The following is a 27,557-nucleotide window of genomic DNA, read 5'->3' on the forward strand; positions in this document are numbered from 1 at the left end:
TGTATTTTGACTAGAGACTGGGTTTCACCGTGTTGTCCAGGCCTATCTCAAACTCCTGGCCTCAGGTAATCTACCCACCTCAGCCTTCCAAAGTGCTGGGATTACAGGCGTGAGCCACCATGCCCAGCCCAAAGCAGATAGTTTTATATTCATTTTAAAAATAAGAAAAGTAAAGCCTAGAGAGGCAAGGAAACGTCATTAAAGTTATGTAGTATAAATCTCAAAGCTATGAATCATAGCAAGGACTCCAAAGCATATCATGAACCTCTTTGTAAGTATTTCTATTGATTGGGACCCACTATATTGCAAGGAAGTCAATTCTCATAATGTGCGTTTGGTGTTTTATAGCAAAGTTCTTTAATGTATTTTTTAAATGTATTTGGTTCTCATTTGTTCCTTACAAGAGTCTTGTAAAGAGACTCTCCCATTGGACAGCTCAGGCTTTTCTGTGGAGCCCAGATCTCTTAGCCCTGTTTGTTATTTCTTTGTTATATAACGGCCCAAATAAATGGGCTACTTTGTCCACATGATAGCCCTTTAGATACTTGGCAAGATTACCTTCAGGTTAAATATTCCTAACTTTTGTATCCATTCGTCATCCCATTGTTTGTAAAGTATTTAGAATAGTCCCTGAAACATAGTAAATACTTTATGTGTGTTAAATAAGTGAATGAAAATCTTCATCATCGTTTAGTAGAACTTGTTTGTTAATTCTTCCCTTAGAGGATGGTGCCCCGAACTAACCTTATTGCTGGAGATATATTAGCCTCGTGAGCCAAGACAACAGGGAGACTATATTGCTGTAAAGCAGCACATACTTAGTTATGCAGTGCAAGAGTATGTTAATTCATTTATTATTTTTTGTGATGGAATCTCACTCTGTCACCCAGGCTGGAGTGCAGTGGTGCAATCTTGGCTCACTGCAACCTCCATCTCCTGGGTTCAAGCAATTCTCCTGTCTCAGCCTCCTGAGTAGCTAGGACTACAGGCATGCACCACCACACTGCCTAATTTTTGTATTTTTGTATTTTTAGTAGAGACAGGGTTTCACCATGTTGGCCAGGCTGGTCTGGAACGCCTGACCTCAAGTGATCTGCCCACCTCAGCCTACCAAAGTGCTGGGATTACAGGCATGAGCCACCATGCCCAGCCAAGAGTATGTTAATTTTTTAATTATGTTTTTTTCTCCAGTGATCTGCTGTCTTTCCATTCTATCCCTTCTTGTATTTATTTATTTTTTTAACCTCAATGCAGGACTTTAGATCTATTACATTTTATTTTGTTAGTTTTGGTCCTTTATTGTACCTGGAGAGCTTGTTGAATCCTGATTTGGTCACTGTTTAGTTCAGTTCATAAGCTATTTCAGTTAAAACTATCTCTGATTTGGTAAAATTTTTTGGTATGTGTGTGCATTTGCAAGTTATTGACTTGAATAGAAGAAAGGATAGAGCTTTTACTTTAGTGGTAAAATATTGGTTGAGTAGGAATTTTTTTTTTGAGTCACCAATTATTTTGTGAAGTATTGTATTCTGGGTCCAAACATATTTCTTGAGGTACGTTGAGTACAGTAACAGCTATAAAATCATGTATACATTGTATTCAAATATGCCAAATGATTGTGACTCATCACTTAATAACAGCTGTTTTTTGGGTGGGGAAGAAATATTAAAAGTACACAAAATTATGAAACTCTATGTCTTTGGTTATATACCACTTTTTTCTTTAGTGTAAAATTAAAAGATTGAATCTAAGCCTTTTTCCACAGTCAGAGTGTAAGGATTTTTCTGAATCAATTTTTGCCATTGATAGTTTGGCAAAGGATCATGATGACAAGACATTTTTTATAATTGATAATAATTTTACTTATTGAGAACTGAGAATTGAGAATATGAAACGTATAGAAGATTTTCTTGGTTTGACTGTACTTCCGATTGGTTAGACTTGTAATTTTGTTTTTTTCCCTTGAGTTAAATGTCCTTAAGAAGCTAAGCAGCTTCTCTTGGATGCTAGTCAGAAGCTTTTAGGTGCCAAAGTGATGAAAGTCCTGAACATATGAATTGCTCAAGCCAGCCTTTCCTAGATGTGAAAAATTTCTGATTTATTCTGAGAAATTTGGTAGTTTCTCCTGCCTTTAATTACATTGCCTGGCAGGTGACAAGCCATCTTCTCTATATATGGTTAATTTTCATTTTTCCTTGTTAATTTTCATATTTACTTTTAATATTTTCATTGTAATATGTTCTTGAAGCTATTTCACACAATGTTAGAGATTTCGAATTTAAGTTAAAATTCAGTTGAGAATATTCCTGCTAATGCAGGTACCTCAGGGAAGTGACAGTGAAATGATTAATGTGTAAAATCCCTGCCTCATGGCTGGCAGATTTCTTTAGCCAGCGATTGGAAAAAATCTCAATTTCAGTAAGATTAAAAAGGTGCAGGCTGGGCGTGGTGGCTCACGCCTGTAATCTCAGCACTTTGGGAGGCCAAGGCGGGTGGATCACCTGAGGTTGGGAGTTCAAAACCAGCCTGGCTAACATGGTGAAACCCCGTTTCTACAAAAAATACAAAACATTAGCCAGGCATGGTGGCACGCACCTGTAATCCTAGCTACTCGGGAGGCTGAGGCAGGAGAATCGCTTGAACCCGGGAGGTGGAGGTTGGGGTGAGCTGAGATTGCACCATTGCATTCCAGCTTGGGCAACAAGAGCTAAACTCCGTCTCAAAAAAAAAAAAATGTGCATTTGAGGATTGAGAAGATAGGATAATCTATTTGATGGCCATACGGTATGTTTATTTTGGTTTATTCTGTATAAATCTCGTATCTTCCTTTTGATATTTTTTTCTCTACTTTTAGTCACTAAAACCTTCATGATGGGTGATACAAAAGAATAATACATAATAGATCTCTTTTAGAAGAGGTGACTATAAAGCTAATCTCTGCATGGAAAAAAAAATTTAAGCTACTGGTGAACAATTTTAACGAGGAGAGGGTTAAAATGATGGCTTGTGTTTGAAAGAACATTAGTAGTTTTATGTTTGTTTGTTTGCTTTATGTTTTGTAGGTTTTTTTTTAAACTTTGTTTCTGTAGGACAGACCTCAGTTTCCTTTAGGAAGAAAGTGGTGTCTAGAGGCTCAAGTTTATAACACATTAAAGTGTGTTATACACCTTACCTGGGTGTGGGGGTGATTTGATGGTGAAATGTTACTCCATTGATGAGGGTTGATTTAGTTGATCATTATTAGATGAATGTCATCTTCCTTCTTTCTTGTCTTTCTTCCCCCCTGTGCATCTCCAACAGAGTAGGACTGTCCTTGGGTTAAGTGGCTGTGTTTCCTGATGGTGTCACCATTAGTACTGTAGAACTTCACCCACTGCTTACAAATGTTGTGATAAGAACACATCTGCAGAGCTATGTCTTAAAAGGGAGGGAGGATCCTCTTCTCCCCTTTTCTGCACTGGGCTGCAATAGGAATAGAAATTATTAGCTTTGGCAAAAAAGGTAGCAGAAATGGGTGATTTTTGGTGACGTTGGGTCCTGGACATCCTGAGTGATGTAGGAGAATTCTAGAGGACTCATTGGAGAATTGAGTTTTCGGTAGGATAGCTGCCCCAAGTTAATGCCATTCTTAAGTCATAGGAATCTACTTTAATTCAGAGTACAATGTAATTATCAGAATGCTTGGGTTCCAGAAAATGAGTGCAGTTCCTAGAGAATTGGATGGGGGCCAGGCAGACAAACAGTATGGTTCTGTTTCTATACCATTTATTTTCTTGAGGGAGAGCTGGGTGATCAGTTTTAGAGCAACACTGAAGTGTGTAAAATAGGGATAGGAAAAAGGGAAAATGTCTTTTGCCTTTTCTGTATTGATCAGAGTCAGATCTGAGTTTGAGACCATGCTTCTCTATGAACTGTCTTTTTTTTTTTGAGACGGAGCCTCGCTCTGTCACCCAGGCTGGAGTGCAGTGGCACGATCTCGGCTCACTGCAAGCTCCGCCTCCCGGGTTCACGCCATTCTCCTGCTTCAGCCTCCTGGGCAACTGGGACTACAGGGGCCTGCCGCCACGCCCGGCTAATTTTTTTGTATTTTTAGTAGAGACGGGGTTTCACCGTGTTGGCCAGGATGGTCTCCATCTCCTGACCTCGTGATCTGCCCGCCTTGGCCTCCCAAAGTGCTGGGATTACAGGTGTGAGCCACTGCGCCCAGCCATGAACTGGTTTTAATGATATTATTTAGCCTCTGAAATAAGCAGATACAATAATATCTGCCTCTTGGAGGCAGTCTCAAATGGGAAAATGGACTGAAATATTTTAACTCTGAAGGTTCGTATAATACCAGTTAATATCTGTATGTGGCTTTCATACTGGTATCATATATTGGTATTAAGTACCATCCTTCAGAAGCTACTCTTGCTTTTTGAGGTTTAGGTAGGACTTCAATTGAGGTTGTTTTTTTTTTTTTTTTCGAGACTAAGTTTTGCTCTTGTTGCCCAGGCTGGAGTACAATGGCGCAATCTCGGCTCACCAAGACCTCCGCCTGCCAGGTTCAAGCAATTCTCCTGCCTCAGCCTCCCGAGTAGCTGAGATTACAGGCATGCACCACCATGCCCGGCTAATTTTGTATTTTTAGTAGAGACGGGGTTTCCCCATGTTGGTCAGGCCGGTCTCGAACTCCTGACCTCAGGTGATCTGCCGGCCTTGGCCTCCGAAAGTGCTGGAATTACAGGCGTGAGCCACCACTCCCGGCTGTGAAGTTGGATTCTTGGCTGCAAATATCTTATCAGGCAGTTAATGCGTGCCCTTTCTTAGCACTGTAGTGAGTTCTGTAAAAACTTGTGCTGTGTTACATATCCTCTTATGCATATATAGCTTTTGTTTGGTTTTCATACAGAATTAGATGGAAACCTGCATTGTCCTAGTATGAAATGCTTTTTGGAGAGTAAAATCAGATTTTGACAATGCTCTTCTGGTTCTTTATAGTTTCTTTTTTCTTTTGTTTCATTCATTCAGCAGATACTAAGCTTCTAATAATATGTGATGGACAGTGTTTTATGTACTGAGGTTACAGCAGTGAACAAAACTGACAAAGTATCCTCATGGAGCTTACATTCTAATGGGAGAGACAGACAACAAACAGACTAATAAATATATGATATGACTGATAATGATAAGTATTAGAGAGTAAAATTAAGCAGAGTGAGGATAAAGAGTGCTGAGAGTATGGGGAAGGAAAAGTAGTAATTATTTCCTTGAGGTCAGAGTCAGGAAAGATACCAGGGAATAAGAAATGTAAGCAGTTACCTAAAGAAAATTGGGGAGCAGATATCTGGCAGAACAGAGTTTCAAGGAGAAAATAGCAAAAGCAAAGGTACCACATTCAAGGAAAGAAAGAAGGTTGAAGTGGCTGGAACAAAGTAAGCCTCGGCCTCCCAAAGTGTGGTTACAGGGCCACCGTCGGCCGACAATTTGTTTTTAAAGGTCCATTTCCGGGGTGAGGCAAGGGTCTTGGGGGAAGCTGTGAGGGTGATAAGAAGATAGAGCTGGTAGAAGTTGATGCTGGATTTGATGTCAGATGATACGGTGTGTATATTTTAGTAGTATATTAGCATTTTTGAGAGAAAATGCAGACATTATCCCCTTTTACTGCTTGCTTGGGTGAGACTTGAAGGAGTCTGTAGAACTTGGAGCTCTGTACTAGTACTTGTAATTTCCTGCTTTGTTCTATAGTTAGGGGGTGCACAGAGTCAAAACTATTTTTATAATATCTAGCCATTGCTTGCCTTTTTCACTGCAGACATTTTCTTTTTTATTTATTTATTTTTTTATTATTATTATTTTTTTGAGACGGAGTCTCGCTCTGTCACCCAGGCTGGAGTGCAGTGGTGCGATCTCGGCTCACTGCAAGCTCCGCCTCCCGGGTTCACTCCATTCTCCTGCCTCAGCCTCTCCGAGTAGCTGGGACTACAGGCGCCCGCCACCACGCCCGGCTAATTTTTTGTATTTTAAGTAGAGCCGGGGTTTCACCGTGGTCTCGATCTCCTGACCTTGTGATCTGCCCGCCTCGGCCTCCCAAAGTGCTGGGATTACAAGCATGAGCCACCGCGCCCGGCCACACTGCAGACATTTTCATTGGTGGTTCAGAAGCATTGGTGAGTAAAATTGTTGACATCCTAGTGCAAGTCAAAGTACCAAACTGGACTGGTAGTCATTGTATTGTTCACTGCCACACAAATTAATTTTTAATTTTTAAAAATTAAAACAAGCCAATTTTACTTAATGTTTTTGATGAAACTGTAAAAATTATGAATTTTATTACATCCTAATCTTGAGTACATGCTTTTTTGGTATTTGTGACATAATTGGGATTGTGCCTTTTGCTCCTCTGCTGCATACTGACTGGGTAAATAAGGGAAAACATTGTTAAACTGAGTGGGGAAGCCAGGCACAGTGGCTCACACCTGTAATCCCAGCACTTTGGGAGGACGAGATGGGAGGATCATCTGAGGTCAGGAGTTCGAGACCAGCCTGGTCAACATAGTGAGACCCCGTCTCTATTAAAAAGAAAGAAAAGAAAAATAGAAAAAAAAGTATTAGAAAAAAATTTGAGGGGTATTTGAGTGTAAGCTGAGCTAGCCACCTTTTTCATGGAACACCATTTTTACTTTAAAGAAGTTTGCAGACAAACTATAGTTAATCACAGTTTGAATATATGGCAAATATTTTTTGGAAAATAATGAAGTAAACCTATGACTTGAAGGAAAACAAGTGACAGTTATTTGTTGTGAATGAAAAAATTGAAGCTTTCAAATGAAAAGTAGAAATTTGAAGAACTTATCTCTACCATGGTAAGCTTGATGGGTTCCCAGTACATAAAAGACTGTTCTAGTCAGATTGGAGGTGATACTGCCAGATACGGTTTTTTTGCTATTATACAGTGAAATATGAAAACATTTGAAGATTTCCATAACCTAGTCAACCGGTGTTTTTCAAATGATCAATGCATGGTGTTACAGAATCATGCATCAGTACAAGATCCATTCAAAGCACAAGACAGACCAATATATTTCATTGTAACACAGTACAAAAAACTTATTTATACGATTTTAGATTTCACATTGCAGTCTTTTTTTTTGAGACGGAGTATCGCTCTTCTTGCTCAGGCTGGAGTGCAATGGCGCTCCATCTCTACTAAAAATAAAAAATTTAGCCGGGCGTGGTGGCACATGCCTGTAATCCCAGCTACTGAGGAGGCTGAGGCAGGAGAATTGCTTGAACCCAGGAGGCAGAGGTTGCAGTGAGCCGAGATCGCCCGTTGCACTCCAGCCTAGGTGACAGAGCGAGACTCCAACTCGGTGGAGGGGGGAATAAAAAAGAGGAGACGTTTACAATCAAATGTATAAATTCCTGAATATCCCTTTTTGTCTCAATAGTGGAAGAGGTAGCAATAGTTCCCTTTCTTCACTTCTCTATCTTTCAGGATACTTCTGCCACCCGGACTCAAGCGATTCTTCTACTTCAGCTTCCCTAGCAGCTAGATTACAGGTGTGCGCTACCGCACCCGGCTATTTTTAGTAGAGACGGGGTTTTGCCGTGTTGGCCAGGCTATTCTGAACTCCTGGCCTCAAGTGAGATGTTCACTTCAGCTTTCCAAAGTATGGTGGCTGTTTGGTTTTTAGGACTACTTTTAGGTCTTGGTAAATTATCATCGAACGTGAATGCAAACTTAGGAAATTTAGTTCAATATTTTGAAAAGAAGGAAGAGGACCTTATTCTAGACCAATCAAATTGGAAATTGTTACTTGCTGATGTTGATTTTTTTAACCTTGTATTATGCTGAAGACTGGAGGCACTGAATAGTTTATGAATCTGACCCACAGACGGCTCCTAATCTATCAGTGTATAACTGTGTTTAAAATTGTTCTTAAGGGCCGGTCGTGATGGCTCATGCCTGTAATCCCAGCACTTTGGGAGGCCGAGGCGGGAGGGTCACCTGAGGTCAGGAGTTTGAGATCAGCCTGGCCAGCACGATGAAACCCCATCTCTACTAAAAATATAAAAAGTAGCCGGGCGTAGTGCCACTCGCCTGTAATCCCAGCTACTCGGGAGGCTGAAGCAGGAGAACCACCTGAACCCGGGAGCGGAGGTTGCAGTGAGCCCAGATCGGCCTCTGCACTCCAGCCTGGACAACAGAAGGAGACTCTGTCTCACAAAAAAAAAAAAAAAAAAAAAAAAAATTGTTCTTAAACATTTTCATTTTATTTGAACTGAACATATTAGTTAGTAGTAGGAGGAAAACTGTGCTTTACTGAGAGTTCCTAATGCGGAAAATTCACTTGAGTGTCTCTAACTTTATAAGTCCTTTGGATAAAATTGAAAAATTGCAGACATAGAGTTGTTTGTGAGGGGAGGGGTGGTTTCTTTAATGTCTTCATGAGATAGGTATGCAATTTCTACGTGGAAGGAGAGAGAAATCAATTTTACTAAATTCATATATAAAACTGCCTATAATGAAAGATGCTTTTCTTTTTTTTTGTGAGATGGAGTTTTGATCTTGTTGGCTAGGCTGGAGTGCAACGGCGCCATCTCGGTTCACCACAACCTCCGCCTCCCAGGTTCAAGCGATTCTCCTGCCTCAGCCTCCTGAGTAGCTGGGATTACAGGCATGCGCCACCACCCCTGGCTACTTTTGTATTTTTAGTAGAGAAGGGGTTTCTCCATGTTGGTCAGGCTGGTCTTGAACTCCCGACCTCGGGTGATCTGCCTCCCGAAGTGTTGGGATTACAGGCGTGAGCCACCACGCCTGGCTGAAAGATGCTTTTGTTGGTCAGGCTGGTCTTGAACTCCCGACCTCGGGTGATCCGCCTCCCGAAGTGTTGGGATTACAGGCGTGAGCCACCACGCCCGGCTGAAAGATGCTTTTCTTCATTGCATATTTTCATATTAAAGTACTAAGTACCAATGGAAATTTGTACCTCCAGTTCTTATTTCTGAAAAACATAATGTCACTTATATCTCCAAATCCATCTTATTTTTTTGTCCCTAGTTAAGATCAAGAGATTTTCTGTAATCCAGGGTTTTGTTTTTGGTAAAATTACTTACAGAGATGACGTTATGTTATGTTATGTTATGTTATGTTATGTTATGTTATGTTATGTTATTTTGAGACAGAGTTTCACTCTTGTCGCCCAGGCTGCAGTGCAATGGAGTGACCTTGGCTCACTGCAACGTCTGTCTCCCGTGGTTCAAGCAATTCTCCTGCCTCGGCCTCCCGAGTAGCTGGGATTACAGGCGGGTGCCACCATGCCTGGTTAATTTTTGTATTTTTAGTAGAGATGGGGTTTCACCATGTTGGCCAGGCTGGTCTTGAACTCCTGACCTCAGGTGATCCGCCCGCCACTTTCCCAAAGTGCTGGGATTACAGGCGTGAGCCACCGTGCCCGGCCATGGAGATGACTTTAGCGTAGTGAATTTATTTGTGCTGTTTTCTAAATTTTGCTCAAGATAGTATTTTGCTGACTTTGCCAACAATTCCCATTCCATTCTGCCTTTAGTGAGCAAAAGTCTGTGTGTGTGTGTGTGTGTGTGTGTGTGTGTGTGTGTGTGTTTGAATCATGGCCGATGTCTTGTCAAGCTGAGAGTGCAATTTATCACATGCACATCTCTTATGTCCTGCATGTGATCCCTTGATAATGTTTTGCTTATTATTTTGGTCATAATTGTTAATGTGATGACTTTTGTAAAATTGCTAATTGTGAAATTTAGCAAATTTTATTTACTGACTTTTTAATTTCAAATATTACTGTTTAATATTTAGATCATAAGTATGGCTTAGGGTATCATTTTGAAATTAAATTAGTCATTCTATAACATCAAATATAGGATGTAGTCCAAACTTCATAGCACAACTTTCAAGTCTTTGTCTTTTGCTCATCATTCCAATATCATTCTTTACTGTTTTCTATAACTTCTTCACCCCCACTAATAATAACTTTTTGTTTGTTTGTTTCCCAAATATAAATTGTTTCTGCACTTGAGTGGTGATTTGGATAATTTAAAAAAAAATCTGGAATGCTAGGCAGTGTTGCTTTTGTTCGCCTACAGATTTCTAACAGATTCTTTACGGCTCATTTCAGTGTGGTCCATTCTTCAATATTGAACTCTCTGCAAAGTTATGAGCGCTGCCCTATGTTCCACGGTCAGGCTATACTCCCTTCTATTTAGTAAATAATTATTATTATTTATTTTCATATTTGTCTCTAACAGAAGACTTTCTGAACAACTTGAAGACTGGGATTCAGTCTTACTGATTTTTGTCCCCAAGGATGACTAGATATTTAAATTGTTTGCTAAATGAACAAAGAATAATGTGAAAGAGAAATTAGCAGCAAAAGGAATCTATGAAATCTGTTTGAAAAATAAATCTCAAAATGGATATCCTTTTTTTGGAGGGGTTGGAGAGTACATTGTACTCAGAAATCATGGTATCTTCTGACTTTAAATTTGCTATATAAGCAATATTATTTTGCAGTCACAGTATTTTTGCTTAAAATCTGCCACTGAAATTTCTGAAGGAGCTGAAACCACTTTTAAGTAAATGTTCTTATGTTTTTACACCTTCTAATTTATTTATTTTATTTTTTTTAGGAAATACTCCTTTACACCTTGCTGTGATGTTAGGAAATAAAGGTTAGTAAATATTTTCTTTTTTATGTTTAACTTCATTTATGTATAGTCAGTTTAAAATTTTTAAGATCAATTTTGTCTTTTGAGTTTTTAAAAACTCGTTTTATTTGTTAATTGAACTTAGAATTTAGTATATTGAAATTAGTAAATATTTTCTTGTTTTCCATAGCCCTTTTTAAAAAGTGTTGGTGGAAATCCTCTACTAACTTTTATGTCTTTTGAAACTATGTTTTTTTCCCCTTACTAGGTTGTTTTATCAAACAGAAATTTATAATTTTAGAAGACATTTCCAAATATTAAGATTTATTAATTATTATACTTTTCATATTAGAGTTGTATATGATTTTTAATATATGATATTATATATATATAAAGTCACAAGTTGAGCCCTTTGTATAGTAGATAATTGCAAAAACTTAATACTTGTTTATTAAGTATTTATTAAAGTATTCATTATTTAATTAAAAAACTTTATAGGCAGGTGATTTAAAAGATACCTACTTTTATAGGTTATTCCTAAGTGCAGTAAAACTTTAGTTATTTAGATCCCTGGTTATTCTGGAAAGTGAGGATTTTAGATAGCTGAATAGCAATCCTTTGAGTACTAGATTTTTATATTTTAAATATGTTTGGAAAAAAGTTTTTTTTTTTTTTTTTTTTGAGGCAGAGTCTCGCTCTATTGCCCAGGCTGGAGTACAGTGGTGCAGTCTTGGCTCACTGCAACCTCTGCCTCCCAGGTTTAAGCAATTCTCCTGCCTCAGTCTGGTGAGTAGCTGGGACTACAGGCGCGTGCCACCATGCCTGGCTAATTTTTTGTGTTTTTAGTAGAGACAGGGCTTCACCATGTTGGCCAGGCTGGTCTCGATCTCCTGACCTCATGATCTGCCTGCCTCAGCCTCCCAAAGTGCTGGGATTACAGGTGTGAGCCACCGTGTCCAGCTGATACGATTTTTTAAAGAAATATAATTGTGTATTTTTAGACAGGCTAATGAACTTCTATTAAGATTTTTTTTCAATGATCTAGAAGTATCATTATGAGCATCTGTTGTTGTTATATGGTATAATGTATCTGTCAGTGTAAATGTTTGATCTGAATGTATGGGCTTAGGGATATTGCTAGAACTTGTTTTTATTTTATTTTATTTATTTATTTATTTTGAGACAGAATTTCATTCTTACTGCCTAGGCTGGAGTGCAGTGGTGCAATCTTGGCTCACCACAATCTCTGCCTCCCGGGTTCAAGCGATTCTCTTGCCTCACTCTCTGGAGTAGCTGGGATTATAGGGCTAATTTTGTATTTTTAGTAGAGATGGGATTTTTCCATGTTGGTCAGGCTGGTCTCGAACTCCCAACCTCAGGTGATCTGCCCACCTTGGCCTCACAAAGTGCTGGGATTACAGGCATGAGCCCCCGTGCCTGGCCTTTATTTTATTTTTGAAGCATGGTCTCGCTCTGTTCCCCAGGCTGGAGTGCAATGATGCAATCATGGGTCACTGCAGTCTTGAGAACTCCTGAGCTCAAGTGATCCTCCTGTCTCAGCCTTCAGGATGGCTGGGACTGTAGGCACATGCCACCATGCCTAGCTAATTTTTTCATTTTATGTAGAGACAGCTTCTCACTGTGTTGCCCTGGCTTGAACTTGTTTTGTTGAAAAACAAAGTTGTTTTGCTAGTTTGATTTTTAAGTTAAAATGTTTAAATGAAGCATGTGATCCACAGGATAATATAATTTTTATTTTAGAGACAGGGTCTTGCTCTGTTGCCCAGACTGGGGTATCGTGGTGCGATCCTAGCTCACTGCGGCTTCAAACTCCTGGGCTCAAGTGATCCTCTCGTCTCCAGCCTCCCAAGTAGCAAGGACTAGAGGCGCATGCCACCATACCTAACTTTTAAATTTATTTTTAGAAATGAGGTCTCGCTATGTTGCCCAGGCTATTCTCAAACTCCTGGCCTCAAGCAATCCTCCCTCCTGGGCCACCGAGAACACTGGGATTACAGATGTGAGTCACTGTGCCTGACCTTAATTTTTATTTTAATTCTATATAATTGGTGATTCATATCTGTATCTTCAATGTTACAGTTATGGCTTTTTTTTTTCTTCTTAACAAGGAAGATTAACTAGAGTAACTTCTAATTAAAGAAGTATTCATTAAAAGGCTACATGTTAGAGAAACTCAAGAAGTAGGGACCAGCCAGGTCTCAGGAAGAGTGGGAACCAAGATGTTTGGAGGCATCAGTCATTCTCCTATTTCCTTCTCATCTTTCAATCTCTTATGGTTTGTCTGCTGTTCTTTATATCCGCGGTATTCTCTTTTTTCGTGATTGACTTTTTCTGTTTACTGAAATTGAACAGACCTAAAATAATTCTTTTAGGATCCTAAGTTTTAATGACTTTCTGGCTAGATGGGTTTCTTAGGTTCCCAAATTTCTGAGCAAAAAGTTTGATTGGTCCAGTTTATCTCTAGCCAAGCCACAAGTGATGGGTGATGGCAGACTTATGAATTATCTGTCTTTAAGATAGGTATTTGCTTCTGTGAAATGAGCTTTAGCTAGACTGACTTGGGTGAGATTTGGGGGTGGGAGAGGGAATCCGGAATACAGAGGAGGTATGTGTACTTTAGCAGGAATGTGGATAGGGCAGGCCATGATTGACATCTCTAGCAACCTTGGTGAAAATATGTCAGATATAGTCAGCTGAATTTGATCAATAAAAACTTACGCTTTTTTTTTTTCAGAGAACATTGGATTGGAACTTTAGAAAATAACTAGAATTTATTATTTACAATATGCCAGATGCTTTTCCTAGTACTTTACACGTATTTACTCATTTAACTCTTACAACAACCATGTGAGTGAAGTGCTATTATTATTGCCATTTTATGGAAGAAAAACATTAGCCCCAAAACTTGCCCAGAGTAAAGTAGCCAAGTTTTAATTTCAACTTGGGAGTGCCTGGCTCTGAAATCTGTTTTCATGGTGTATTGCTTTGCCCTCTTTTTCACTAAGAACCATTCAGAAAGGATATGGTCTAGATTTGCCCTCTTTTTCTCTGAGAACCATTCAGAAAGGATATGGTCTAGATCAAAGTTGGCCAACATGCAACTTGCCGAATCTGATTGCTATTCTGGAATCCTTCCTAATTTAGCAGTTTAGTAGTTAATATGGATTTGAATGTGAAATGAAGCCTATCTGCCATCTCTGTTTTAGGGTTCTAATTTTATTTTATTTTTCCACTCAAATATATTCTCACAGAGGGTATTCTAATTTTAGATAGATGTGCTATTATGCTTCATCATAGGTTTATATCAGCCTGTTTTAAAATGTATTTCAGCCAGGCGTGGTGGCTCACGTCTGTAATCCTAGCACTTTGGGAGGCCGAGGCGGGCAGATCACTTAAGGCCAGGAGTTTGAGACCAGCCTGGGCACCATGGCAAGACCCCATCTCTACTAAAAATACAAAAATTAGCTGGGTATGGTGGCACATGCCTGTAATCCCAGCTATTTGGGAGGCTGAGAAAGGAGAATCACTTGAACCCAGGAGGCAGAGGTTGCAGTGAGCCGAGATCATACCACAGCACTGCAGCCTAGATAACAGAGCGAGACTCCGTTTCAACAACAACAACAAATTAAAATATATTTCATAAAACATTAGTTTCTTTGTATCCATTGAAGTACAGGAGAAAAGCCACATTAGTTTTATGGGATATTGAAAGGTATTTAGAAGAAAATAGAGTTTCCAGAGCAAATCAATTTGAAAAATATTAGGTAAATAAAAGTTAAAAACTTTTCTTCGTTGTGGAACTTGTTAGAAATTTGATATGCTAATATGCATTGTAATGTTTCAAGTTGGGGCATGTGTTGGACATAGTGGTCAGAGTTCCCCACAGTTATTTGATGTTTGCTCTTTTTTATAAGTATCTTGACAGATCAGAGTTCTGTGGGATGTATTTTGGGAAACACTTGGTTAGATGATTCAGGATCTGCAAATAATGTTGGTATTTGTTGTTTCTGAATCCTTTTCGAATGGAGTAGACACAACCGATTACATACTGATCCATTAACATTTTTCCAGTTGTGCACCCTTTTTTTGCTTTTTTTCTTATGATCTTTATGTATGTGTCTGTATAATTCTCTTTTTAAAATAAACAAATTTGAAAGTCTGTTGATATTTTTTATATTTGGTTGCACAAGACTGAGATTGGAATATGTAGTGGAAAATAAAACATCTACTTTATACTTAGTGTTCTTTTTTTTTTTTTTTTTTTTGAGTCGGAGTCTCGCTCTGTTGCCCAGGCTGGAGTGCAGTGGGATGATCTCGGCTGCAACCTCTGTCTCCTGAGTTCAAGCGATTCTCCCACCTCAGCCTCCCTAGTACTAGCTGGGATTACAGGCTATTTTTTGTATTGTTAGTAGAGACAGGGTTTCACCATGTTGGCCAGGCTGGTCTCAAACTCCTGACCTCAGGTGATTTACCCACCTCAGCCCCCAAAGTGCTGAGATTACAGATCCACTGTGCATGGCCTACTTAGTGTTCTATACGTTGCTTTTACATTATATCATTGTTCAGCCTAGATAGCCTATTCTCTTTTATCTTCTTTTAAGATACACTGTACCTTTAGTGATTTCATTGTTGAAGGGCACGTTCTGTTTCTGTACTTGTCTGTAAACACAGCAAAATTTCCCAGGGCCTTCACATAATATTTTGATTGAGGTAAAGGGAATCTTCTATACTTCTACATGCTTTCCTTATCTCACTCATCTTAACCTACTGAATAACGTTAGTTTTTCACCACAGAAGACTGATTTTTTTCTGAATTTCTGAGTCCATTGACTAATATTAGTGATGTCATGTGGGAGATTATTGAACTGTGGATTTGGATGGAGATGAAGAATATTATACTTAATTAAGGAAGGTTTCAGGAAGTTTTACGAGATGATATAGAAAAACTAATCTTTAATTATTATCCTTTTGGTTGAAAATATGAGAGAAAGATTTTTCAAACCAGTTGCTGCAACTTTTAATTCATTTTCAGTCTTTTTTGGATCTGCAATTTTTAATTTTTTCCTAAAGTAACTTTAGAATTAATATGGTTTCTAACTTTAATAACTGTAGATATTCTGTTGTTTCCAACTGTCCTATTTTTCTCACTGGTTCTCTCTATATTTGATCATCTTTGTAGTTCTTATTTTTTTTTATTTTTTTTTTTTTGGAGACGGAGTCTCGCTCTGTCGCCCAGGCTGGAGTGCAGTGGCGCAATCTCGGCTCACTGCAAGCTCTGCCTCCCGGGTTCACGCCATTCTCCTGCCTCAGCCTCTCCGAGTAGCTGGGACTACAGGCACCCGCCACCACGCCCGGCTAATTTTTTGTATTTTTAGTAGAGACGGGGTTTCACTGTGGTCTCGATCTCCTGACCTCGTGATCCGCCCGCCTCGGCCTCCCAAAGTGCTGGGATTACAAGCGTGAGCCACCGCGTCCGGCCGTTCTTACTTATTAATGTGTGATTTCTTTTCTTTTTTTTTTTTTTTTTTGTTTGTTTGTTTTTTTGAGACAGAGGCTCACTCTGTCACCCAGCCTGGAGTGCAGTGGCATGATCTCCGCTCACTGCAACCTCCGCCTCCCAGGTTCAAGCAATTCTCCTGCCTCAGCCTCCTGAGTAGCCGGGATTATAGGTGCATGCCACCACGTCCAGCTACGGTTTTTATTTTTAGTAGAGACAGGGTTTTGCCATGTTGGCCAGACAGGTCTCAAACCCCATACCTCAGGTGATCCGCCCACCTTGGCCTCCCAAAGTGCTGGGATTATAGGCATGAGCCACTGTTCCCGGCCTAAATGTGTGATTTCTATTCCTCATAATTTGCATTTTTCACAGTCCTTTCCTTGAGTTCTTCCTGGCACATTTATGCATTCTTTAAGCCTTAATGCCTAGTTGTTAACTACCTTCTTTTAGTATTATGCGTTGTTAACATTACTGAGAGAAGACATTCGATTGATCTAGTTGTTTTTTTTTTTGAGACGGAATATCGCCCTGCCACCCAGGCTGGAGTGCAGTGGTGCGATCTTGGCTCACTGCAACCTCTGCTCCCTGGTTTCAAGTGATTCTCCTGCCTCAGCCTCATGAGTAGCTGAGACTACAGGCATGCGCCACCATGCCCAGCTAATTTTTGTATTTTTAGTAGAGACGGGGTTTCACTATGTTGGCCAGGCTGGTCTCGAACTCGTGATCCACCTGCCTCAGCTTCCCAAAGTGCTGGGATAACAAGTGTGAGCCACTGCTCCTGGCCCATTTTTTTCTTTAACAATTTTTTTGGTTACTAATACATGCATGTTGAAACAGGTGAAATCATACAATACATAGATATATAAAAGCATCATCTCTCTACTTTTTTTTTTCTTGATGTAGTTAACATTAAAGCCTCATGGATATCCTTTCATATTGTACTCTTTACTTACAACACAGAGACTGTTTGTTTTCATGTAAGTAGAATCCCTACAGATGGTAATTTGCCATATTTTTCCTTTCTTTCAAAAGTCTACCATGAAATAGCTATAGAAATTTGTAGATATCTTACATGTTTACCTTCCCCTATGCATGTATACATACAAACACATTTACAAAACCCAACGTTTTTTTGGGAGATGGATCCGTTTGTTTTTATTCTTTAAAAAAAAATTTTTCTTTTTATCTTGGCTATCATGCCCTCTTCTTACTAATCCCCTTCCCAATAAATATGGTAACGCATGTTAAAACCTGCTGGATATTCTTACATACATTTCTCTATGCTTATTTTTATATAGAAATACTTGTGCATGTGTCTGAACATACACATTCATGTATGTAGTTTTTTACTCATTCCTTTATTTATTTATTGACTCAGAGTCTCTCTCTGTTGCCCAGGCCGGAGTGTAATGGCGCTGTCTCAGCACACTGCAACCTCTGCCTCCGGGGTTCAGATGATTCTCCTGACTCAGCCTCCGAGTAGCTGGGATTACAGGTGTGTGCCACCACACCTGGCTACTTTGTGTATTTTTAGTAGAGATGGGGTTTCACCATGTTGGCCAGGCTGGTCTTGAACTCCTGACCTCAGGTGATCTGCCCACCTTGGCCTCCCAAAGTCCTGGGATTATAGGTGTGAGCCACTGCACCTAGGCTTACTCATTCCTTTTTAAACCATGCAATCATTATATACTTCTGTGTTGAGCAGATGAATTGTATCACTTAACAGTACACCGTGACAATTCCTTTAAGCCTGTTGGGATGGCTCTAATTGATTCCTTTTTTGATTTATTTAATTCCTTTGTCCTCAATATTTTATTATAAAAAATTTTAAATATACCCCCAAAATTGAAAGATTATCACAACAAACACTCGAATGCTTTCCACAGACTCAATAATTAACATTGTTTCATATTTTATCTTTGTATGTTTTATATATATAAATTTTTTTGTTATTATTTGTCTTATTTGTTTGTGTTTTTGAGTCGGAGTCTCGCTCAGTGGCACAGTCTTGGCTCACTGCAACCTCCGCCTTCTGGGTTCAAGCAGCTCTCCTGCCTCAGCCTCCGTAGTAGTTGGGATTACAGGCCAGTTCCAACATGCCTGGCTAATTTTTTTGTATTTTAGTAGAGACAGGTTTCACCATGTTGGCCACGTTTGTCTCGAACTCCTGACCTCAGATGATCTGCCCCCCTCAGCCTCCCAAAGTGTTGGGATTACAGGCATGAGCCACTGCACCTGGCCTTTATTTCTATATATTGTTTTTGTTATACCATTTGAAAACTAAATGTAGATATCATGACATTTTACCCCCAAATACTTCAGCATGCACCTCTAAGAATACAGATATTCTCCTTCATGAATAACCACATTATCATGATCACACCAAGGAAAATTAATGATATCGTTAAAATACCATCTCATACCCAATGCATATTGAGATTTCTCCAGTTGTTCCCAGAATATCATTTATAGGTTTTTTTATACTGAAACGTGACCCAGTTGAGGGTCACTCATTGCATTTGGTTGTTATGTCTTATAATCTAGAGCAATTTGCTCACCTTTTCCCCACCTTTGTGCCCAACTTTTTGAAAAGTCTTGACCAGTTAACTTGTAGAATGTCCTTTCTCTCAGATTTGCCTGATCATTTTCTCTCCGTGTTTCTTAACCTGTTCTTTATCCTTTGTTTTTTCTGTGAATTGAAAATCGGCTATAGAGGCTTTATAGATTCAGGTTAAACATTTCTGGATAGAATATTTCATAGGTGATATTAGGAGCTTTACATATATCACATTGGAAACACAATATCAGGTTTTTTCATAATTAATTGCCACTAAGTTAGATCGTTTAAGTGATAATCTTCAAATATACCCATTGTAAAGGAACATTTTTCTGTTTGTTATTAGTAAATATCCTTGGGACAGTACCTTGGTTCCATGTGAATATCCTATTCCCAGCATAAAGCTTTTTACCTAGTGGCTTTAGCATTCAATAAAGACCTTTGCCTAAACCAGTTATTACATGGGGTATTATGTTAAATTTTCTAATTTTATCATTTCTTCTACATTTATTAGGTAGCATTGCATTATTCTGTAAGTAAGAACTTATTGCCCTCCCTTTTATTTCTTGATGTTGTTATGGGCTTATCAGTTTTTTTTTTCAGTGTGTTATAACTAGTTAGCCATTATTCTTTTTGATGCTAAATTTCCTAAATTTGGCTAACCATTCAAGCTGCCTTCTCTGTACTTTTGATATGACTCCAGTCTTAAAAAATGACTGTATATTATTACTGTAATGTAGATGCAACATGTCTATTATTGCCCTACTGTGTACATTCACTTCGTTTCCAGTATAATCGCCATACAGACAATACTAAAATAAACATTCGTGTACATATATTCTTATATAGTGTTACTGGATTGAAACACTGCTATGAAATTTCTGTATTTATTTTACATGATTGTAATAAAGTTCCCTGCTAGTATATTTATTTCTTCTATCACTAGGAATAGTGCTAAAGTATAAAATAGTGCCATTTGCTCTCCACCTTAGCCAACCCACATTACACTGTCTTAACAGTCTTATTTCTTTTAAAGCACTTATCATTATCTTGCATTAGTTTTCTTTTCTAGTTATTAATTTACATGCTATATTCCAACATAGGAATTATGCTCTTCGATAGCAATACCTTATCTAGTACCTGGTATTTAGAAATTGCATATAATAGACATTTGGTAAATATTTGCTGAATTATTGATCGAATGAATGGATGGATGGCTGTCTTTTTTTTTTTTTTTTTGAGATGCAGTTTGGCTCTTGTTGCCCAGGCTGGAGTGCAATGGCGCAATCTCAGCTCACTGCAACCTCCACCTCCCGGGTTCAAGCGATTCTCCTGCCTCAGCTTCCCCAGTAGCTGGGGTTACAGTCATGCGCCACCATGCTCGGCCAATTTTGTATTTTTAGTAGAGATGGGGTTTCTCCATCTTGGTCAGGCTGGTCTGGAACTCCCGACCTCAGGTGATCGGCCCACTTCAGCCTCCCAAAGTGTTGGGATTATAGGCATGAGCCACTGCGCCCAGCGTGGGCCTCAGTTTTTTAACTTTTTTCCTGTTAAATAAACTTTTTATTTTTTAATTTTAATTTAATTTTATTTTATTTTATTTCGAGATGAAGTCTCGCTGTGCCATCCAGGCTGGAATGCAGTGACGCAATCTTGGCTCACTGCAACCTCTGCCTCCAGGGTTCAAGCGATTCTCCTGCCTCAGCCTCCCAATTAGCTGGGACTACAGGCATGTACCACCATGCCTGGCTAATTTTTTGTATTTTTTAGTAGAGATGGGGTTTCACGGTGTTAGCCAGGATGGCCTCGATCTCCTGACCTCGTGATCTGCTCGCCTCGGCCTCCCAAAGTGCTGGGATTACAGGCTTGAGCCACCACGCCCGGCCAACTTTTTATTTTTAATTAAAGAAAAAGTTTTCTCAACCTATAGAAAGGTCTATACATTAGACTTCTTTTGATTATTTGAAAAACTATCTAGATTTGTCATTGTATCATAAGCTGAGTTTTGCCCTTTATCTGAACATTTTTCCAAACCATAGCAATTATAAAATTTGAAAAATAAGTGTTTATTGGAAACATTACTGACTCTTTTTGAAAGCACTTTTGTTTCTGAAATAAAAAATGAAGTTTCTATTTGACATTGTGGGCATACAAATCCTCTTTTGGGTCTTACTAGCTGACAGGTATTTGCATGTAAATCACTCTTGAAGTTCTTGGGTTATCTTTTAGAGTATGAAAATATTAAAAAAATACTCTTGGGAATAATTATTAGGGAACATGATACCTTCTTTGCAGAGAGATCCAATTTATTTTTAGGTAGTAGAATGGATACTTTTTAAATCTAGGGATCTGAAATTACCTGATTTAGTTAGATACATAGAAATTTTTCAAATTACGTAATTCTACATGGTACAGTGTTTATTTCATCTATTTATGTTAATTTGATGTATTAAACTTTTATATATTTATATTTAGAGATTCTAAAAATTGCATGATGTTTGATATTATTACTACTTTATATTGCAGAATGTGCCCATTTACTTTTGGCTCACAATGCTCCAGTCAAGGTGAAAAATGCTCAGGGATGGAGCCCTCTGGCGGAAGCCATCAGCTATGGAGATAGACAGATGAGTAAGCAGTATGAATTAGTGTTGTTGATATATCTTCTAAAAATATGAAGTGATGCATTTGAAATATTCTTCATTCATTGTAACTTGCCATAATATGAGCTTTTGCAATTATGTGTAAACTTACATGTGAATTATTCATGACTTAGGAACTTGAACATTGAGTGGAACACAGAAAGAACTGAAGAATCATGTTTAAAATTATGAATTTTTTTTCTTTTGCAGCATTCTACCTTACTGATGTTCTCTGACTTTTTTTTAATTCATCCATAATACAGGACTTTAAAAAAAAATTGATACCTAACTGTCCTTTTTGGCAACTGCTTAATTATTTAGGCCATTATTGGAACTAAAAATAACCGTAGTGTTACAATAGTTATCTGCTTTAGTTGGTAGGTATAGATTTTGCTGGAAGCAAGGAAGAAGACTGTCTCTATTTTTAGTCATTAAAAGAGTATTTCCAAAACATGTCATATTCTTTTTGATAATATGCTGAATGTTGAGTTATTCCACTCTCCCTCCTCCTACCCATAATTTTTTTCAACTTCACATACAGATCTTATTTTTGTCAAGTATATCTCAATAGTGGAAAATTTTATAAAACTTAATCTGGATGAATGGGAATATTATCTTGCTGATAATATTATCTTTATAGTTTTAGGCTGAAAATGATCAATTAAATCTAACTTTGTGGAAAGAAATAAAAAAGTTGGCAGTTTTATTAAAGAAATGCATAATGTGGAACTCTCCTAGGATGTTACATAGATTCAGTCTTATTTTGATGCTACGTTTTGGGCTCCTCTGGGCGCTTTCTTAAGATTTGGCAGGCTGGGTGCAGTGGCTCACGCCTGTAATCCCAGCACTTTGGGAGGCCAAGGTGGGCGGATCACCTGAGGTCAGGAGTTCACCACCAGCCTGGCCAGCATGGTGAAACCCTGTCTCTACTAAAAATACAAAAAAATTGCCGGGCATGGTGGTGGGCGCCTGTAATCTCAGCTACTCGGGAGGCTGAGGCAGGAGAATCGCCCGAGCCCAGGAGGCGGAGGTTGCAGTGAGCTGAGATTGCGCCATTGCACTCCAGCACGGGTGACAAGAGCAAGACTCTGTCTCAAAAAAAAAAAAAAATTATTTAGCTGTATATTGTACCGCGCATACATTTCTGTGGACTTTCTGAACTTTATAAACAAAATTTTTTTTTTTTTTTTGAGATGGAGTCTCGCCCTGTCACCCAAGCTGGATGGAATGCAATGGCACAATCTTGGCTTACTGCAACCTCTGCCTCCTGAGTTCAAGGGGTTCTCCTGCCTCAGCTTCCCAAGTATCTGGGATCACAGGTGCCTGCCACCACGCCTGGCTAATTTTTGTATTTTTAGCAGAGACAGGGTTTCACCATGTTGGTCAGGCTGGTCTTAAACTCCTGACCTCGTGATCCGCCCGCCTCAGACTCCCAAAGTGCTAGGATTACAGGCATGAGCCACCGTGCTCAGCCTATAAACAACTTTTAATGGTGAAGTTATATTTGGGTCTAAGATTTACTAAGATAAAATTGTAATATTTTAACAACTAAAATGAGTGTATTTTTTTTTATTTGTTACACACTGACACTTGTCCTTTCTGGACAAATATCAGGAGACCCTTATGAGAGCAAGAAACAATGCTGAACCTAGAATTATTTCAAGGAAAAGATAAAAAATGTGCAAATCCAAAAGAAACTGATAATAAGAGTTGCAACAACTGGTGTGAAGAAACTTCCTCTGATTTTTCTAACTAATTAACAGAGTGGAGAGGAAATGAAATTGGCTTCTGGGTTTCTGTCTAGTGTGACTTTTGTGACTTTCAATTATTCTTTTTCTTTTTAAGATGGAGTTCCACTCTTGTTGCCCAGGCTGGAGTGCAATGGCACAATCTAGGCTCACCCACAACCTCTGCCTGCTGGGTTGAGGCGATTCTCCTGCCCCAGCCTCCCAAGTAGCTGGAATTACAGGCATGCATCCCCACGCCCAGCTAATCTTGTAGTTTTAGTATAGATGGGGTTTCTGCACGTTGGTCAGGCTGGTTTTGAACTCCTGACCTCAGGTGATCCACCAGCCTCGGCCTCCCAAAACGCTGGGGTTAGAGGTGTGAGCCACTGCGCGTGGCCTCAAGGATTCTTTTACTCAGAATCAGTATTTACTGAGTCCTTACTATAAAGCGTGTGTGTATTAAGATGTAGAGAATAAAAGACCTGGTCTCTTCTGTTTAAGAATTCATAATTATTGGGAAGGCCAGTAAACAAAATTTTCCTGGAAAATTAGTTAAAGGATATTTAACAATCAATTTAAAGGTAAAAGATTGAGGCTCAGATGGTTGAGGTCTGTTCTTAAAGTGATTTTCTTATGTAGAGTGATATCTAAGCCATTCTAAATAATATCCCATTGTCCATTATTATGTAATTATATAACCATAATTGCTCAGTGCTTTTATTTTCATTACTTTCCATCACATGAAACAAATACTTAACTGCTAACTTAAAGGATAATTAATTGAATATCTCTTACGGTTTATTAGAAATATTAATATAAATGTATAATGGTATTAAACATATGTCTGTACTTATTTATTTATTTTTTTTGAGAGCGAGTTCAAGCGATTCTCCTGAGTAGCTGGGACTACAGGTGCCTGCCACAGTGCCCAGCTAATTTTTGTATTTTTAGTAGAGATGGGGTTTCACCATGTTGGCCAGGCTGGTCTCGAACTCCTGACCTCAGGTAATCTACTTGCCTCGGCCTCCCAAAGTGCTGGGATTACAGGCGTGAGCCACCATGCCCGGCTATGTCTGTACTTTGAAATTATCTTAAGCACTGTGATTTAAGTTTTTGATTTTTTGACTTGTGTTACATTAACATTTTCTGGGCTCAGAAAATTATGTTTTTTGAAAAATCAGAGGTAATCTAATATTATTAATTATTGGCAAAAACTTTGTGACCTGTTTGTCCATTTTTTCTGATTTCTGATAATTTTGCTAACATCCTTGTACCACAAGACAGACAATGCAAACTACTTGTCAGAGACTGTTTAGAATCATTTCACTAATTAGTAATAAAATTTCAAGATTATGTTGCTTTTCTGCCTTACAGTGGTTACCTGGTAAACAGTGATCAGCTCAGACCAGTATGAGATAGAGATATGGATACAACTAAAAAACCTTTTTTTCCCACAATTTATCCCTCACCCATGGTTCCTAGCTTTCTCTGATCTAGACAGCTCTGGTTTCTTTATGCAGTCTGGGATCTAGTTGTCTTTTGTCTCTCCAGAAGTTGCTCACGGTTTGTGCAGATTTATGTCATGGTATACTTATGGTAGTTTTGGGAATTCTGTCGGCCTTTGTCTTATTTTCGTGGCACATCAAAAGTGTTAATGTGGAGGGAGAGACAGCAGTTCGTATTGGTTTGCCATCTTACATTGAACTAGAAGTCTTCATTTAGCCTTCAATTTTATATTTCTTTTTGAGAGAAGGCTTTCCTCAACTTCTAGAGTAGGTTAAGTTCTTGTTGTACATTTTCATTGTGGTTTACTCTTTTCCTTTGCAATATGTTGCATACTTCTAATTAATTTTTCAGTATGTGTTCCCTACTCTGTGTATCTTGATAACATAAGCTTTGTGAGACTTCAAGTCATGCATATGTTGTCTTATTCACCCCTTTATCTCTGGTACAATATTTGTTTAATGAATTAATGAAGAGATGAATGAAAACTGCAAAGAAAATTCGAGACTGTGTATCAAGAATCAAAATTTTTCTTAAAAGTATTATATTAGATGCCAGTAATCCCAGCACTTTGGGAGGCCGAAGCAGGCAGATTGCTTGAGCCTGGGAAACATAGGGGGATCCCAACACTACAAAAAGTACAAAAATTAGCTGGTGTGGTGTGTGCTTGTAGTCCTAGCTACGTGGGAGCCTGAGGTGGGAGGATTGCTTGACCCTGGGAAGTGGAGGTAGCAGTGAGCTGAGATCACGCCACTGCACTCCAGCCTGGGTGACAGAGTGAGACCCTGTCTGAAAAAAAAAAGAAAAAACTAAGTATTATAGTAGGACTTTTATTTATCACAACTCTCCTGAGTTTTCAAAACTTTGTAATGTTTTTTCTTATAAGAAAATGATGACATTCATCGTAGAAAATTAGGAATTATAGGAGAAAAAAAGAAAATAATATCACTCAAAGATAACCACTGTTGGGTCAGGTGTGGTGGGGCATGCCTGTAATCCCAGCACTTTGGGAGGCCAAGACAGGTGGGTCGCTTGGGCCCAGGAGTTCAAGACCAGCCTAAGCAGCATGGCAAAAACCTGTCTCTACAAAAAAGTACAAAAATTAGCCAGGCATGGTGATGTGTGCGTGTGGCCCCAGGTACTTGGGAGCTGAGATGGGAGGATCCACTTGAGCCTGGGAGGCTGAGGCTGTGGTGAGCCGACATTGTGCCACTGCACTCCAGCCTGGAGCCTGGGACAAAGCCGAGACCCTGTCTCAAGAAAAAAAAAAAAGACGACCACTGTTAATATTTTGTTATATTTTAGTTTCGTCTTCTGGTCATATTATTCTCTGTGTAAAATTCTTTAAAACCTCCTGTTCTGAGGACAAAGACCAATTTGCTAACTTTGTTTATAAGGTCCAGTATGATAGTATGTATCACTTCTTTGTCTCCTTCCTCATCTTGTTCTTTCCATCTGGCTTTCTATGTGTCAGCTCTGCTGGCTTTTTGGTTTCTCATACTCCTCATACTTATATATCCCCCTCTTTTTGTCACAGCTCCTTAAGATTCTTCAGATCTCAGCTCAAGTACAAGGAAGTTTTCTCTGCTCATATACTGTGTCAGAAGTCTGCCCATTCCCTTTAGGCAGAGTGTATGAGGCCAAGAATTGTCTCTTTGTGTTCTGAATATCTACTAGATGTGTCAGAAACATAGTCAGGATGTGCCATTAACTTTGATGTTGAAGAAGTCATCCTACTTTAGGGAGAGAGACCAGTGAATATTCTGTGGCATTCTGAAGTATTTACAAAGTCCCAGGGGAAACAGATGAGTGGAAAAGTTATTCAGGTTCTTAGCAAGGTGTTTGGTTATTAAAGCTGTTTCAAAGGATTTTAGGAGTTAAAAAGGTGGGTAAAGGCATTCTACTGTGCGAGAATGGAATGTGTATAAAGCATGGAAATATAAAAAAACAAGGCATATGCTAGGGAACAATATGTATTTGGTTTCTTTCTTTCTTTTTTTTTTTTTTTGTTTTGAGATGGAGTTTTCCCTCTTGTTGCTCAGGCTGGAGTGCAATGGCGCGATCTTGGCTCTCTGCAGCCTCCGCCTCTCAGGTTCAGGCAATTCTCCTGCCCCCGCCTCCCGAGTAGCTGAGATTACAGGCACCCGCCACCACACCCAGCTAATTTTTTGTATTTTTAGTAGAGACCGGGTTTCACTATCTTGGCCAGGCTGGTCTCGAACTCCTAACCTCAGGCGATCCACCCGGCTCGGCCTCCCAAAGTGCTGAGATTACAGGTGTGAGCCACCGTGGCCCTCTGTTTGGCTTCTTAATGATACATGGCAAAGATGGATGAAGGGGCAAAGACCAGTGTTGGGAAATGAAGTTGTAATGATAAAAGGACCAGGTTGATATCAGCTTTATGTGCTATTCAAGATTTTAATCCCAATTTCCAGTCTCTGGAAAACCCCAGAAGACTTCAAAGCAGGGATTGATATTATTAGATAAGTGAAAAGACTTTCTAATTAATACAGTGGAGTCAGGGAGGCAAGAGATATTTAGAAAAAAACATTTTTGGAACAAATGAGGTAAGCTTGACTTAAAGACATAGTGTTTTTAGAGAAGGAAGGGATAGATCAGAAAGTAATTAAAAGAAAGATTTAGCCGGGCGTGGTGGCTCATGCCTGTAATCCCAGAACTTTGGGAGGCTGAGGTGGGTGGATCACCATGTCAAGAGATCGAGACCATCCTGGCCAACATGGTGAAACCCCGCTTCTACTAAAAATACAAAAATTAGCTGGGCATGGTGGTGTGCGCCTGTAGTCCCAGCTACTCTGGTGGCTGAGGCAGGAGAATAGCTTGAACCCAAGAGGCAGAGGTTGCAGTGAGCCAAGGTTGCGCCACTGCATTCTAGCCTGGCGACAGAGCGAGACTCCATCTCAAAAAAAAAAAAAAAAAAAGATTGATTT

General features: G+C 39.1%; 1 protein-coding gene across 2 annotated transcripts in view; it reads left to right on the forward strand.

Moving 5' to 3' along the window:
- Positions 1–27,557, forward strand: part of ANKRD13C (ankyrin repeat domain 13C) — an 83,078-nt gene that overhangs the window by 3,717 nt on the left and 51,804 nt on the right. Inside the window, exons 2-3 of one of the 2 annotated variants that reach the window (XM_032155601.2) lie at positions 10,645–10,686; positions 21,264–21,368. In XM_032155601.2, the coding sequence (XP_032011492.1) occupies positions 10,645–10,686; positions 21,264–21,368 (147 nt within the window). The remainder of the gene's footprint in view (positions 1–10,644; positions 10,687–21,263; positions 21,369–27,557) is intronic. The other variant, XM_058439672.1, reaches the window with a different exon arrangement.

The sequence above is a fragment of the Hylobates moloch genome, unplaced genomic scaffold, assembly GCF_009828535.3.
Source record: "Hylobates moloch isolate HMO894 unplaced genomic scaffold, HMol_V3 SCAFFOLD_5, whole genome shotgun sequence".
Classification (NCBI taxonomy): domain Eukaryota; kingdom Metazoa; phylum Chordata; class Mammalia; order Primates; family Hylobatidae; genus Hylobates; species Hylobates moloch.